Source organism: Lissotriton helveticus, chromosome 6, assembly GCF_964261635.1.
Source record: "Lissotriton helveticus chromosome 6, aLisHel1.1, whole genome shotgun sequence".
NCBI lineage: Eukaryota > Metazoa > Chordata > Amphibia > Caudata > Salamandridae > Lissotriton > Lissotriton helveticus.
The window spans coordinates 1,528,019,017-1,528,033,218 of NC_136067.1; the positions used below are offsets into that span (position 1 = coordinate 1,528,019,017).

Here is a 14,202-nt window from a genome sequence, read left to right on the forward strand (position 1 = left end):
CTAGACACCCACTGGAAACTAGGATGGGGTACTTTGTATGGCTCTCACCAGGTTCTTTTACCCAGAATCCCTTGCAAACCTCAAACTTTGTAAACAAAAAAAAAAATCTGTGATGGAAAGTTCTGCAATCTGCATGGGTCCACAAACTACCACCCACCCCGCATTCTCCATAGTCGTCCAATGAAAATGGTACCTCACTTGTGTGGGTGAGTTAAGTGCCCGTGACAGGGAGGAACCCAAAACATATTGAGCCATAAAAATTACCCATCACAAAAAGACCTTGTTTTACAAGGGGGGCATCAGGGTTTTTTGGCCCCGGGCTCGGCGGCCATCTAGGGAAACCTACCAAACCGACACATTTCTGAAAACTAGACACCTTGGGCCCCATTAGGATGGCTGGCTGATTGCCCCCACCGGGCCGATGGTAGTCACCGCCGGCCCGGCAGGGGCAATCCACCTGCCATCCCCGTAGAAAAGACCCTCCGCCATATTACAATGGCTGGGGGTTCAGCGGCGGACGGAAAGATCGTCTGCCGCTTTTCCACCCAGACGGCCTGTCGACCGGGCGGAAAAGGGTTCAATATGGTGGTGGTGCCAGCCATATTAGAAGGGGCATTTTTGAATGCCTTTCCGTGGCGGCATTTCCGCCACAGAAAGGCATGAGGAGTCTGCTTGGGGGGGCCCGTTGCGGGCCCCCATGGACTCCTCCGGGGTGTGGGGGGTGGTACCCCCTGCCTTTCAAAGTACAACATGGCAGGCACCGCGCGGTGCTTGTCACGTTGTGCTTTGAAAAGCACAACATGCATTTTTGGCATTGCGGTGGGCGGTGCTTTCAGCACCGCCCGCCGCGATGTTAATAATACGGGATGCGCCCGCCAGTGTGGCTGGTGCATCATGATGGGGTGTGCGGGACCGCTGCTAGCATTGCGGGCGGTCCCATTTCCCACTGGTATTTGTGCCCCCTAGGGTGGTCCAGGGAAGTATGGCTTACATGGACCCCCCAAAGTTTTCTTACCCAGAATCCCCTGCAAACCTCAAATTTAGCTGAACATATCAACTATTTCTCAAATTTCTGTGTGGGAAAGTTGGGGGAATCACCGGACTGACACAAATTTCACACCACCCAACATTTCCCTAGGTCTCCTGATAAAAATGGTACCTCACATGTGTGGTTGGACCAAGTACCTGCGATAGGCAAAGGCCCAAAACGTATTGTGGAGACATCAAAATTACCTATCAGAAAACGATCTGGTTTTACAAGAGGGGCAGATAGGTTTTTGGCCCCGGGTTCAGCGGACATCTAGGGAAAACCTACCAAACCCACACATTTCGAATATTAGACACCCAGGGGGAGTCCAGAGAGGTATGGGTTGCATTGATCCCCCAACGTTTTCCAACTCAGAATCCCCTGTGAATGTCAAAATTCGCAGGAAAAAAAAAATCTATGTTTTCTAAATTTTCTGTGTGGGAAAGATGTGGGATCACTGGACTGAGACAAATTTTCAACCACCAAGCGTTCCCCAATAACTCCCGATAAAAATTACACCTTACTTGTGTGGGTGGGACAAGTACCAGCGATTGGAAAGGGCCAAAAACGTATTGTGGAGACTTCAAAATGACGTATCACAAAACAACCTAGTTTTGCAAAGGGACACCTGGGTTTTTGGCCCCAAGTTCGGCGGCCATCAAGAGAAACCTACCAAACCCACACATCTCTGAAAACTAGACACCCTGAGGAGTACAGGGAGGTATGACTTGCACCGATCCCCCAACATTTTCTTACCCAGAATCCCCTGCAAACCTCAAATTTAACTGAAAAAAAATCACTTTTCCCACTCATTTTTGTGTGGGAAAACCGTGCCAGTACAAATGCCCTGCTACCCAGCGTTTCTCTTGGTCTCCCGAGTAAAATGATATCTGAGAAAGCCGCCTGAGCACTTAGAAAGTGAAACTGAAAATAGCCTATACTGAAATGACGTCAGCGTGATGTGCGCACTGATTGTCATTTTAGGGAACCCACACAAACGGCCTCGGGAGCTGGGGAAGCTCTTCCCCAGCTCCTGAGGCTGTTGGGGGGGGAAAGGAAATCAATCTGGGGCCTGCACCAGAGGGATTTCAAATACCATGTGTGGGGACTGCCGGAGGCTGTCCTGCGCACACTAGCACATAGGCGCAGGACGGCTCACGGCCGTCCTGCGCAGGGAAGGGGTTAAAGGAGACAGGTATACGTTTAAAAACGAAAAGTTTCCGTTTTTTTAAAAAAAATTCAGAGTGGGAAACATCTTTCCTTTTGCAAATGTATTACCACCCCGTTTTGTGAGTCACTGATTTTTCAATGTTTTACAACCAGATTTTGGTCACAAAACATTGATACTTTGCATGGAGATTCAGTATTTGGAAGGGATGCCTAAAAAACGTCCCTTTCAAATATGGAATCAGTATGGAATCTCAATCTCATTTTAGGAGTCGGTAAATGTTTAGTGATTTCTGAAATGGGATTACTACATTAAAAAAAAACATTTAGGGTTGCAAATCTGAATCAGAGTGTTTGTTTCCATAAAATGCTTTGTACATCTGGCCCAATACTTCTTGTAGACAGAAGAACTAAACAAGCCTTTGCAATGCAATAGGTCTCTTAATTGCTATAATAGTAAAAGGCATTGTCATTTACAATACCAATAGGTCAAAGGTTTGTAAATGCGAGACCTATTACATTACAGAGAGCAGAGTGTCCCTATAGAGGGCACCACGCTCACCAGTATCGTTAATAAAAAATGAAACCAAGCATGGCCTCCTTTAAGCGGGTGCCGCGCTCACCATTAAAGTAAAGAAAAATTAAACCGAGCGCGGTGTCGCTTTAGAGGACGCCCCATTCAGTTTAACATTTTTTAAAATATTAAGCGGCCTCCCTTGTCCAGTGAATGCTGTGGGGGGAGGGGGAGCCACTTGTGGGCACACTGCAAGTACAAGAAGCAGCCGCCATTATCCCCATTATTAACTAAATAGTGCTCACCGACTTATACCGCAGACGGTGTTACTAGACAAGTAAAAGGTCCAGTGGTTATGGGAGGTAACAAATGCAGACAAGGCGGTTCCAAGGAGGGATTAACAAGCCTCACAACGAATTGGAAGCCAGCATTTACGAAAGACAATGACACAAGTCAATCAAAAATATGGATGGAGAATGGGCGGGACTTGAAGTCCATACTTCAAAACTGCATGCCTCGCAGCAGTGCATTCATCGCAGCAGCGCATGCTAGAGAATTATATTTTAGGAGTGTCCATCAGTTGTTTACAAAGCTAGAGCATTCTGAGCACTGAACAAGCAATAATTGACCAATACATGATCGGTTCATCCCGCTGCCTTTTGGTGAGAACCAGAACCATAGTCTGATTGGTACTAGAACACTGATTTTAATGTACACTTTGGAGCAGGCATTTAACTAAGTAAGTAAGTAAGTATTTCTGATTCAGCCGTAGTCGCTGCAAATGTTGCACGCTGTACCAATTCTAGGGCACAACTGAATCTGGCATTGAAAACATTGTTCATTCACCATAAAAACCGTCAATGCAAAAAAGGAAGAGAATCTTAGAGTTTCTGCAGAAAAAAAAAACTGTTTGTAGACCAAGTAAGATTTGTCTGGAATAGTTAGTTACTCGTGAACGTAAGGGATGATACCAATTCTTGGAAAATTATTTGGAAATTGCGTCCAAAGTTAATATTTCCTGATAAAGCTAAAAGATGTACCTTACAAGCCAAAAAATGCTTTAAAAAATCTAATTGTACCAACAACGGCAATGGCAGATGAATATCGATGTTTTACCTATATTTGCAATCATTATTGCATTGCGTTGTGTTTTTGGGGAGGTGGGTTGCTCGAGGCACCACCACAAATCTGACAAACACCGTCAAAGGTCAGCATGCCCTTCATTATGCCACAAACAGCATTTGGATCTTCCGAACAACGCAGCCCTTTCAAACCAAGCCAGGGATGCCCTCCTGCTCACATTCCATTACAGTATTTGTCAAAGGAGGATGCTTTATTCCTTTCTCCACTCGTTACTCCCTGGAAAAAAAATCAGAACGTTTAAAAATCCAAACTGAAGTTTCATAATTTGGCAGAATCATGAAAAAGATGCCAGTATGTCAGCAGTAAAAGGGCAAGTTGTTGCCGCGTCTCGGAGGGATTCATTTCCTTTCCCTTCATAAATAATGCAGGGCACTTCTCTACTTCTTGGCACGCTTCGGAGGCTGGCGCTGTAGCACTAATTCCAACATCTGTGCCAGTCTGGAGCCTGCTGGCTTCAATAGCAGTGAAGTGGGCTTAAGTTGTTCTCCTATTGTGCCTGTTTCGTGAAAACACCCACACACCGTGCGTTCACATTTGCTGGCCTTATATCGTCAATTTCACGCCAGAACCTAGGCACACACCAAAGAATTGGTTGGGTTTTTCCCCCCTCAATTATGAGCTGCCAAGTCTTTGAGGCGATTGGTGTCTTTTTTAGATGTAAACACAATATCAACTGCAAGCAGCAACTGTACTACAATTAAACTCAACACTCAACTGCTATGACCTGCACTCCATTCAATATGGCTCCTTGTTAAACGCTAGAAGTGGGACAGCCACTGAATGCTCGAGCTCGGCTCGTGGAACATCGAGCCCAAAACAAGCTGAGTTTTCACAGGAGGTCATGTGGTCAGGCAGGCTAAGGTTGCTTACCAGCGGTGGCCCATACAGGTAAGTGCAGCGGGTGCAGTGCAGGGGTGGGAGGGTAAAAGTGACAAACGATGGCCTAGGGAATTTTAAATAATTAAATGAATTAATTAATTAATAAAAGCAGTTAACTTGCGCTCGCCGCATAACCAAGTCGGCGATGCGGCAAGAGCAAGGCAGGTGGTTATATTTAATTATTTCGTTTACATTCCGTATCCTGTCAATTGTCACTTTCACCATCTCCATCCCTGCCCCAGCCCAGCCCCACTGTGGTTACCTGCATGGGCCACTATTGTTGCCAACAACCATGGGGCACGGGGAACCAAGTTGGAATCCTGACCAAGATGGGTGTCCTATGAATCCTGGTAAATCTCTCTGTGTGGAAAGAAATATAAGGTGCAACATAGTCTGCTGTGACAAGATTTTGCATCTCTAGGTAAAGTTTGCACTGTGTAAAACTGCTGAAATCAAATGTGGAGCCTGCTGCTCTACAACAATCTAATATCATGCTCTGATAATCAAGTGCAAAGCATTAACCTTTGATGTCAGAAAAACGTACTCATCTAATGGTTGGATTGTACAGTGTGAAACTGGAAAATATGACATGAATCTCGGTTTCCCCGCTTGACCAAATTATGAGCTCCTAGACAAATACTTTATTTCACCGACTCACCTTTTTGTTCAATATCAGATAAGTGAGCACACTCAAATAAATGAGTTCAGGGTGTGCACTGTACAAAAACCTCACTTGTGTTTCATTTAACAGCCTATAATGACGTTTCATCTATAAGAAGAATCTGGGCCACAAATAGGCTACATGACAACTGACTTGCCTTTTAGTTCACTAATCCAGTGCTTCCCAAACTTTTAAAAAACAAAATCCAATGTTTCAGAACCAGGCATGGTCCGTGCGGGGCGTAATACTGGAGCGGTGACGTCAGGCAGGTAAGAGTCAGGGTGGGGGGTTGTAAAATGCGGGATATGGACCATTAGAGGGAAATACCGATAAAAATAAATAAAACGAATTTCGTTGCCCACACTGCATCACATTTGGCGATGCAGCGTGGGCAACGAAATTAGTTTTATTTATTTTTATCGGTACTTACCTCTAATGGTCCATATCCCACATTTTACAACCCCCCACCCTGACCCTCCCCTGCCTGACGCCACCGCCCCAGTATAACGCCCTGCACGGGCCGTGCCTGTTCAGAACTACAAGCTTTGGTGACACACCTAGCTTTAATGGACTTGAGGCAGGCTATTATTTGATTTAACTAAAGCATCATGCAGTAGTGCACTCTCAATTACAGACAGCACATTCTCCATTGAAATGGCCACTACATTTGCACAGTCATACAGTTTTACTCGTAAAACAATAGCACATACATGATAATGTTTGGAAATTGGGTTTCAGCCAATAGCTATCATTTGTGCATCAGCAAGTTAAGAGTCTTGATTTAGTTCGAACCCATTAAAATCTTTGTTTCCATCACGCTTTGGAATTACAACACAAATGTTCTTCATGTTTGCTTTCCTAACTGCTGAATGTCTACCGTTCAGTTACATTTTTGCATTACATTTTGTTGTATGCTACCAAACATGGATATCCTACAGCCTTTCCTTTCACACTCCATGTACCCCAGCAAGATTTTCAAATATTCACTTTGCTTTTCTTTCTCTGACTGCAAAGTGAGAAGAGTCTGTAAACACCATGTTCAGTGTTAAAAAACATAAGCAGCAATTTGTCAGAAGACATAGCCTGACGTTTGACCTCAGTCTTTGAAGCACAGCAAATGTGACGTGATAAATATAGAATTTAAATGCATCTATATTTCTTGCTTGGACTTTCCCGACTGACCAAAAATCAGTTTGTGTCACACCAGTGGGAAGTGACCCACAGTTAGGGACACACTGTGCTAATAGCATTGTCTGCAATCTTGGTTAGGAACGATTCTCAGTTCAGGTTTAAAAGCTCTCACTTTTAATAAATACTTCTTGATGCAAAAATGTAATCAAATGCACTATGGTAAATCTGTATTTTAAATAAATAACTTTTTTTAAATGTGGAAGCCACCTTATTATAGTCTAATATTATGTTTGTTATATGATTTGTGTTCCAAATATTTTCACGGCTTGGCTCGTGCACGGGCTCTTAGAGTAAGAGCTGTTTGTTGGCTCGGCTCTCCCTATATATTAGTTTGCTCACCCACCTCTAGTAAGCACCAAGCGTCTTTCCTTATCAGCCTGCTCAAAACACAAATGCAATCACACCAGGAATATTAGTGAAACAAGAGGAACATTGGTTGAGACGACACCCGGCGCAGTATGAACATAGATCCTAGGACCTAGGAGGAGAGAGCCTTTACTTATCATCCACAAAAGTCTCCACTGGCTGCCGTTCCCGCCAAGATCAACTGAAAAAAATCTTGGTTTTACGTGTAATGCCTAACTGGCCATGCACTCCCATACATCTGAAGCAAAATGATCCTTTAAATTCCTGAAATAAGCCACTGTCCTCCCATGACTGCCATCTATTTGTTACCCCTCAAGATTTGTAAGAATCCGGAGCTTCAGGGTGGTTGTCTCAAAACTTTGGAATCAATTCTTGATTCATATTATTAATTTCCATTTCTTCTGGTATGTTGTAGTTCTTTTTGTAAAATGTGCAGCATTCATCATTGGTGGTGTGTGGCAGCTGTCTTTTGAATGTCCTGTGGTTAACCTTTGGGGTGACCCCCTGGGACGGCGCCTCCATGTGAGCAGTGGAATGTTGCCCCACTTTAAAATCCCGCCAAAGCACAGAGATGAAAAAAAAAATGGTAATTCATTACCATTTTATTTTTTAGCCTCCAGTCCTGAACCGACCGTGAGGACAGTGGGCGGGACGCTGCTGAATGACAGCAACAGGGAGGAGGGAGGGCTGTATGTGCAATTTTCAAAGTGAGCATGTCCCTTTGGCCCGCCGTCTTGCGACAGCCAGCCAGGCACGCACACTTTGAAACCTCTAACCCAGCTATCTTAAGACAAGTGCAGGCCCCCAGAGCACTATGGAGTGCCGAATAAGTCTGCTCCCTCCAATCAGGATGCTGCACTCACAGCATGAGAGCAGCACCATGATTGGTCTAGGGAGTTTCTTGGTGGCAGAGCTGCAATTGTGAGGGGTCAGGAGCAGGGGGTTCTGCCCTAAGGTAAGTTTACTTTTATTATATTTTAAGTTTATTTGCGCTACTGTCCTAAGGTAAGATTACTTTTAGTAAATTTTAAGTTTATTTGAGCGCCCCATTGATTTTTTTTTTTTTTTTGAGGGCACTGCTTCCTCGTTGATGCCAGCCACCACTGGTGACCCCGTAACTTCATAAGCATTTGTAAAACATCAACACAAGCACCTTTTCTATTTTATCACCTTTAATCGTGCTTGTTATGGCACTTTTATGCTTATTGATGAAGTAAAGTTTTAATGGTTTTATTCAATCTTACAGTAAATATCTATCTATCTATCTATATCCACCCGTCAGCATTATTGGTCTGGCAACTTTGGCCCGTATCGATGTTTAAGGTGGGTTTTGTGTCTGCGTAGTCTGAGCTGAGGAGGCTTTGAAAAGGGCGGGAAGGTTAGGGACCATTTGCCAAACCCAGCCGAAAGGATAAATTGGCATGGATCGTGGGCAGGGTTGGGTTGGTAATGCGGGCAATGGCAGAGGGGCCGGTATCAGAGTTCCTGCTGTGGGTTGCTTTTTGGGGGGGCGATTTGTGCGGTGTCTGTGTTGTTCAGATGCCGCCAGCTGCCCAGTGGGTGCCCGAGTGGCCTTTCTTGAGGCAGATGGGCGTCCATTACCTACCTCTCTTTTATCAGCGGGCAGAGGCAGGGCCGGACTGGGAACCAAAACCGGCCCTGGCAAAGTGCTCGGCCGGCCCCCCTCCCCTCCTGTCGGGGGGGGGGGCGGCCGCGCTCTTTGCCAGGGCCGGTTTTGGTTCCCAGGGCCGGTTTTCGGCCGATTTCGTTACAGGGCCGTTTTTGCAGCTATGCTGCAAAAACGGCCCTGTAACAAAAACGGCCCACAGGAGCCCCCAACCGGCCCCCACCCATGCGGCCGTCCGGGGGATTGCCCGGTGCCCTCAACGGCCAATCCGGGCCTGGGCAGAGGTGTCACTCCCTTTCTCTCGCTGGGCCGTCCCATTAATGTATTCATATTGAGCGGGGACAGGGGGCCTGAGCAAAAGTGGCCTCACTTGTTACTTGTTTTCAGGTGTGTTTTACCAGTGTGAACTAATCTGTGCATTTTGTTTTTATCTAAGTAAAGTTAAGAAAACATGCCTCTGTCAGAGACACCACCCCGCCCTCCCCTTCTTTTTATAAAACTTCACTGAAGTAATGTTTTGCGGAAAGGCAATATGCAAATGTGGGCCGGTTTATTTTTTTGTGAGCCCAGGACGATTTTTAATCCCAATCCAACCCTGGTCGTGGGTGATTTGCAGGTGCCTCACCCTGGCATTCCCCTTGTGCCAATTTGTAAAAGCCTCGGTTTTCATCCGAATGTTTGTTTTTCCCACACCTGAAAAAGACGTACACACTCTGGCACCCTCACCTGTTTACTTTTTATTACTCGGGGCCCCCGGTAAATAGTCATCGCCAAAAGCACTGATCTTTCCAAAACGCTGAATCACTGCGTATCAAAATGCTCGCGTTGTTTTCCCAACCTCCTACACAACACCTGTAGTCTGCTAGATTGTGCTGCAGTTCGCTGAAATCTGTGACAGGGTGGTGCCAGAGAGCCGCGGGAGCTCCTTTCAGGAGCAGCAAATATTGGAAAAAAATAGCATAATTTAAAAATATGCCAACGTCCCTCAGCCAGGCTGTCTGTTTTGGAGCTCACTTGTTGAACGGGGGTGGTTTATTATCACTGTCTGTCGGTTTTATTAGCCGCTCCCTGAGAGGGAAAACAAAAAAAAAATGTGCGTCTTCAACGATGACATAATGCCAGTCTCGGCTGTGCCAGGCCTCGCGTTATGGGGCTCGTAAACAGCAATCTCCGGGCACCTCTCTTGGACACTAAAACCGACTAGATGCTGACCTGCTTTTGATATAGGACCAGGAATTGGGGTTTCTTGCACTTTAATGCATTACGGATAAATCGTCCGCGATACAGAGCTGGAGGGTACTAAATTGATGTGCGCGGGGTTTGAATCGTGGGCTGCAATTGGAAGTCAAGAGCTCCTGGCTGCAGCATAATCTGAGCGCGAGAGCCCCGTCTGCAAGCCATGTGCTAGATTTAGGACAGGGACATTCCACTTCTTTTTTAGAGTGGACTTGTGCACATCTTTTCAAGCATTCCGGGGGGACCCCCATGCGTGCACAACTATGTATTTTTCAAGCCTTAAAGGAGCGTGGCTGTCGTGCAGCAGGTGCAGAGGCACCGGGTTGCCCCTTAATTAGGACTGATGTCACAACCAAACCAGAGGACGAAGGAGGAAGCACTTTACTTGCTTGCGCACCAGCCGATGGCACCTTTGCTAGCTACTGGCTTGGAGAGAATAGTCACCGGACCTCCTACTGAAAAGCCCAGGAGTGACGTTTACTGAATTTTACCCACTAGCTCTTTAACAGAAAATTGATAGTCCAAACTGTGAGACTATTAAAGTCAACGGAGCGACTCGGGCTAATAATGCCTCGACCTGGGGTTGAAAGGAAAGAAACATTAGGTCGGCAGTGGAACATCAAGGGTGTCACCGCTCCTAATGCCAACAGGGAAAATTACCCACCCCCGGATGAGTACTGAAAAATATCCATCATTTGAGTGCGCTTCGCTCCTTTGACCTTTTGGCGCCTGTAGGACTGCACCTGGTGCACTAATAATAACCCCGCTCCTGAGTGATAGCAGAAATGGCATTTAAGCTGCCCTTGCTGCGGGTCATCGTCGGTACACATTGGCAGCGCGCCAGTGCCTATGAGCTGCAGGGCGAGTGGTGCATTTCCACAGCTTCTCGAACCATGAGATCCAAGATTGTGGCACGAAGGTGGGACTGAGGTTTGTTTTGCCAATTCTTTAAAAATTGTACCCAAGTTCACATTCAACGTCCCCATTACAACTAACCAAACGTGGGGTGACGTGTGGCACGCAGTGGGTTGAGATAATGACGTCACGCAGGGCGCGTGCCCATCCCAGTTCAGACCATACGGCCACTTTCCTCTCCCATGCCGACACATGCACGCACATTACCCCCAAACAGCTATAACCCAACTACAGATGTGAATACCTCCATTCCCACACAGGTGTGACCTCCACGCTCCACCTAGGAATTGCGAGTCCTGGTGAAGCCGGTGCACTTCTAGAAAGTTGCACTGTTTGGAAGTCCATAGAAAACTGAACTTTTTTGTTGCAAACACACATTGTGAGGGGAGAGCAGAGATGCATGACCTTCCCACTGAGTACAGGACGAAGTGGTGATGGAGAGGAGTAGTCAGCACTACTTTCCTGACTTCTTCGCCCACATTATTCCCTCAGCCCTTACAGGGGCGCCGGAAACCGCCCGCTTCACGTACCTTGAGCCCCCGGATCTCGCCCAGGTGCTGCTGCAGGCGGCGGTTCACCTCCCGGATCAGGTTGCTGTGGTCCAGCATCGCGCTCATCTTGTCCGCCTCGGCCCTGCGCAGCCGGCGGATCAGCTCCTCCTTGCTCCACTTCATCAGCTCCTCGTCCGGCACCTTGGCCAGGTCCTCGGGCGGGGCGGGATCGCCGCCCTCCCCCGACATGGTGGTGCCCTGCTCGGACGGCGGGTGCGCAGCCCTCTCAACAGGTAGCAGGCACAAGGTGCGCCCCCATCGCCCCAGCAGTCATACCTACAGCCAGGGAGCCCTGCCTGGCGCACGGCTCTGCAGCGGGGAACCCGCGATCAAACACATGAGATCCCGAACCAGAGCGGCATAGTGCGGAGAGGAGGAGGCAGCAGACCCTACCCGCTGCCCCGCGAGGCTGCCAGCTTTGCCCCCGCTGCACTTCTGCCTGTGCAGGGCCGGGAGGGAGGCGGTGAGGCTGGCGCTGCTCTCCCCCGCATTCCGTCCTGGCGCTGCCCTTCCGCAGGGCTGAGGATGCACCCGGGGCTGCTTGAGAGGAGGGAGGCTGCCGGCTCCGGCTCCAGCCCACAGTGACTTAGACCAGCCGGCTACTGTGTCAGCTGAAGGCGCCCATAGGGGGCGGGGAGAGAAGAGGATCCTTCAAGTATGGCTCGCCGTCGCCACCTGCTGGAGACAACCCTGCCACTGCAGGCTTCCCGCCTATCCCAACCCAGGGAAATACCTTTGCAAAAAAAGTGTCTGGCGCGCGCCCACGGGGGCAGCCCCAAATAGCATATCTGTGCGAGAGTGGATCCAGGGAGAAGCGTTCATCTTGTGCACGCCATCATTTAGCTTTACAGTGAACATTTTTACACCACCTGCAAAAAACCCTGTATGTTTCATTCTTGTGTGCATATTTAAAAAACCGATCGCGTTGATTTAAGCACGTGACATTTGTTAAACACTTGACACCGTGTTAATTTATGTAGCGCATGCACACATAATTCATAACGCAAGGCTTGCAGTATGAGGTGGGATGCGGTCAGGATTTAGCAGAGAAAGCGCTAAAACCACCGCCGCACACCAATAACGGGTCACGGGTTCTTACAGTAGAGGGCCAATCAATACAGATAGGCGAATATACAAATTACATTCGGACAACCCAAGTTGTAGTTTGTTCAGAACCATAAAAATATTTGTCATCTAGCTGATGAAACTAACACCACGTAAAAATATTTTTTAAAAATGTGTAAATCTGCAACACGCAGAAAGGTTTAGCCGTAGTATATCAGATATATCACTACTTTGAGAGGCATATATTAAAAATTATAGTTTTTAAACATAAACTTAGAAATATTCCTGGTGACCACAATTCCATGAGTGAACTAAGATGCAAGCCAGTCGTTATATTTACCCTATATGTGGCCTAAATTTGCATTATAGACAGAGCAACATTATAGCATACTAAATCACACACAAGAGATTTCTTTACCACACGTGCCCTTACCTTACATATTTGAAGGTAGGTTCATATGTGATAATGAAGAAAATGAATGCTTGTGAAATAAGCTATTTTCTTACGATCACACAATTTGGTCAAGCGGGGAAGCCCAGGCCCAGTGGCGCCTCGGTTCCCTGGTTTCACCTTGTGGAATTTAGCCACTAAATGGATATCTCTTTCTCTCTCCTTTATTACAACAAATGTTAATGTTTAGTCTTTAATTTATAGTGCATGTTAGGAATGGGGTCTCCAGTTGGCAGAGGTTTGCACCCTGTCCAGTGGTCGAAGTGGGGAAAAAAAAGTAGGGAAACTGTAGGTGGGAATGACCTGAGGATTGGGTCAATGGGCGGAGTCAGGTGTGGCCAGAAAAAGCAACACATCCCAATTTTTTTAAATTTGTTTGGTATTTCACTGAGCAGTTACAGCTTATTATGTTATTTAATTCAACCAATGGATTCACATGTTTATTTAAAGTTTGATATGAGTTACTGACATTAAAATAGATTCACAAAGTGGGATATGTTTCCAATCACAGAATGTCCCAAATACGCTTAAAAGTAGAATCACAAGCCATTTGTCTCCGAGCCATGCTGTTTCTGACATCAGCAGTTCTCCCTTTTTCCACAAGAGCAGTTCAAACACAAATGGCAAAATATCCTAGTTTGCAAATGTTTTCCACATAATTATGACTTTGCCATATTTGCCACATAATACATCATCTGCTGCATAATCTGACAATTTTAACACAAAAAATTGTAATTCAAACGGATCAAAAATTACTTATAAATGTGACTTGTGTTGCTGTGAAGTGGAGGGCTTTTTGCAAAGGTTGACTGGTCGCCTTTCTAACTGCTGCATTTGCATATTACACTGTTACTACTACAAAGGGGCAACATCTTTTCCAAGACTTTTAGTATATGTAAAAAATGTAAAGATAATAAAGTATCAGAAAATGTACTGTAATTAAGCTGCAGCCTTTTTTTGCTGTATAATTTAGTCAACACTGCAACATAATTTTGTCCTCCATTGATGCATAATTCAAGTGGCCCAAAGCAGGAAGCACATGTTAAAAGTGCTTGTGCATGAATCAGAGAGACCGTGAAGTTTGCAAACTTAGGTTAGTGTGCATGCAAATCCTGCATAGCCGATCCCTGGTGAGTTGCACCACTACTGCTGAAAGAAGGCCAATGGAAGTACCAAACGGTGAGGCGGACTGGTCTCAAGGGTCCTGTGACCTCAGTGGCAGAGTCACTATTGCTGTAGGGTGTGCTGCTTCATAGGCTTTCTTGCAGGAATGGAGTTGAACCTCAGTATGGATTGTGGTGGACAGCCTTCAAGGTTAACCCACACTTGCCACCACTAGGGTCCACCTGCTGGTGTTAAGATACCAGGGCTTCTAAGGTCTAGTGGGGCCTTCTGAGCTGTAGCATGGG

At 46.5% G+C, this 14,202-nt stretch overlaps 1 protein-coding gene across 1 annotated transcript in view; it reads right to left on the reverse strand.

Moving 5' to 3' along the window:
- The window catches only part of CCDC85A (coiled-coil domain containing 85A), a 37,737-nt gene extending 25,890 nt beyond the window's left edge, over window positions 1-11,847 (reverse strand). The window contains exon 1 of the mRNA XM_078649309.1: window positions 11,257-11,847. Coding sequence (XP_078505435.1) covers window positions 11,257-11,466 — 210 coding nt within the window. The 5' untranslated portion in view covers window positions 11,467-11,847. The remainder of the gene's footprint in view (window positions 1-11,256) is intronic.
- Between the last annotated feature and the right edge of the window lie 2,355 nt (window positions 11,848-14,202).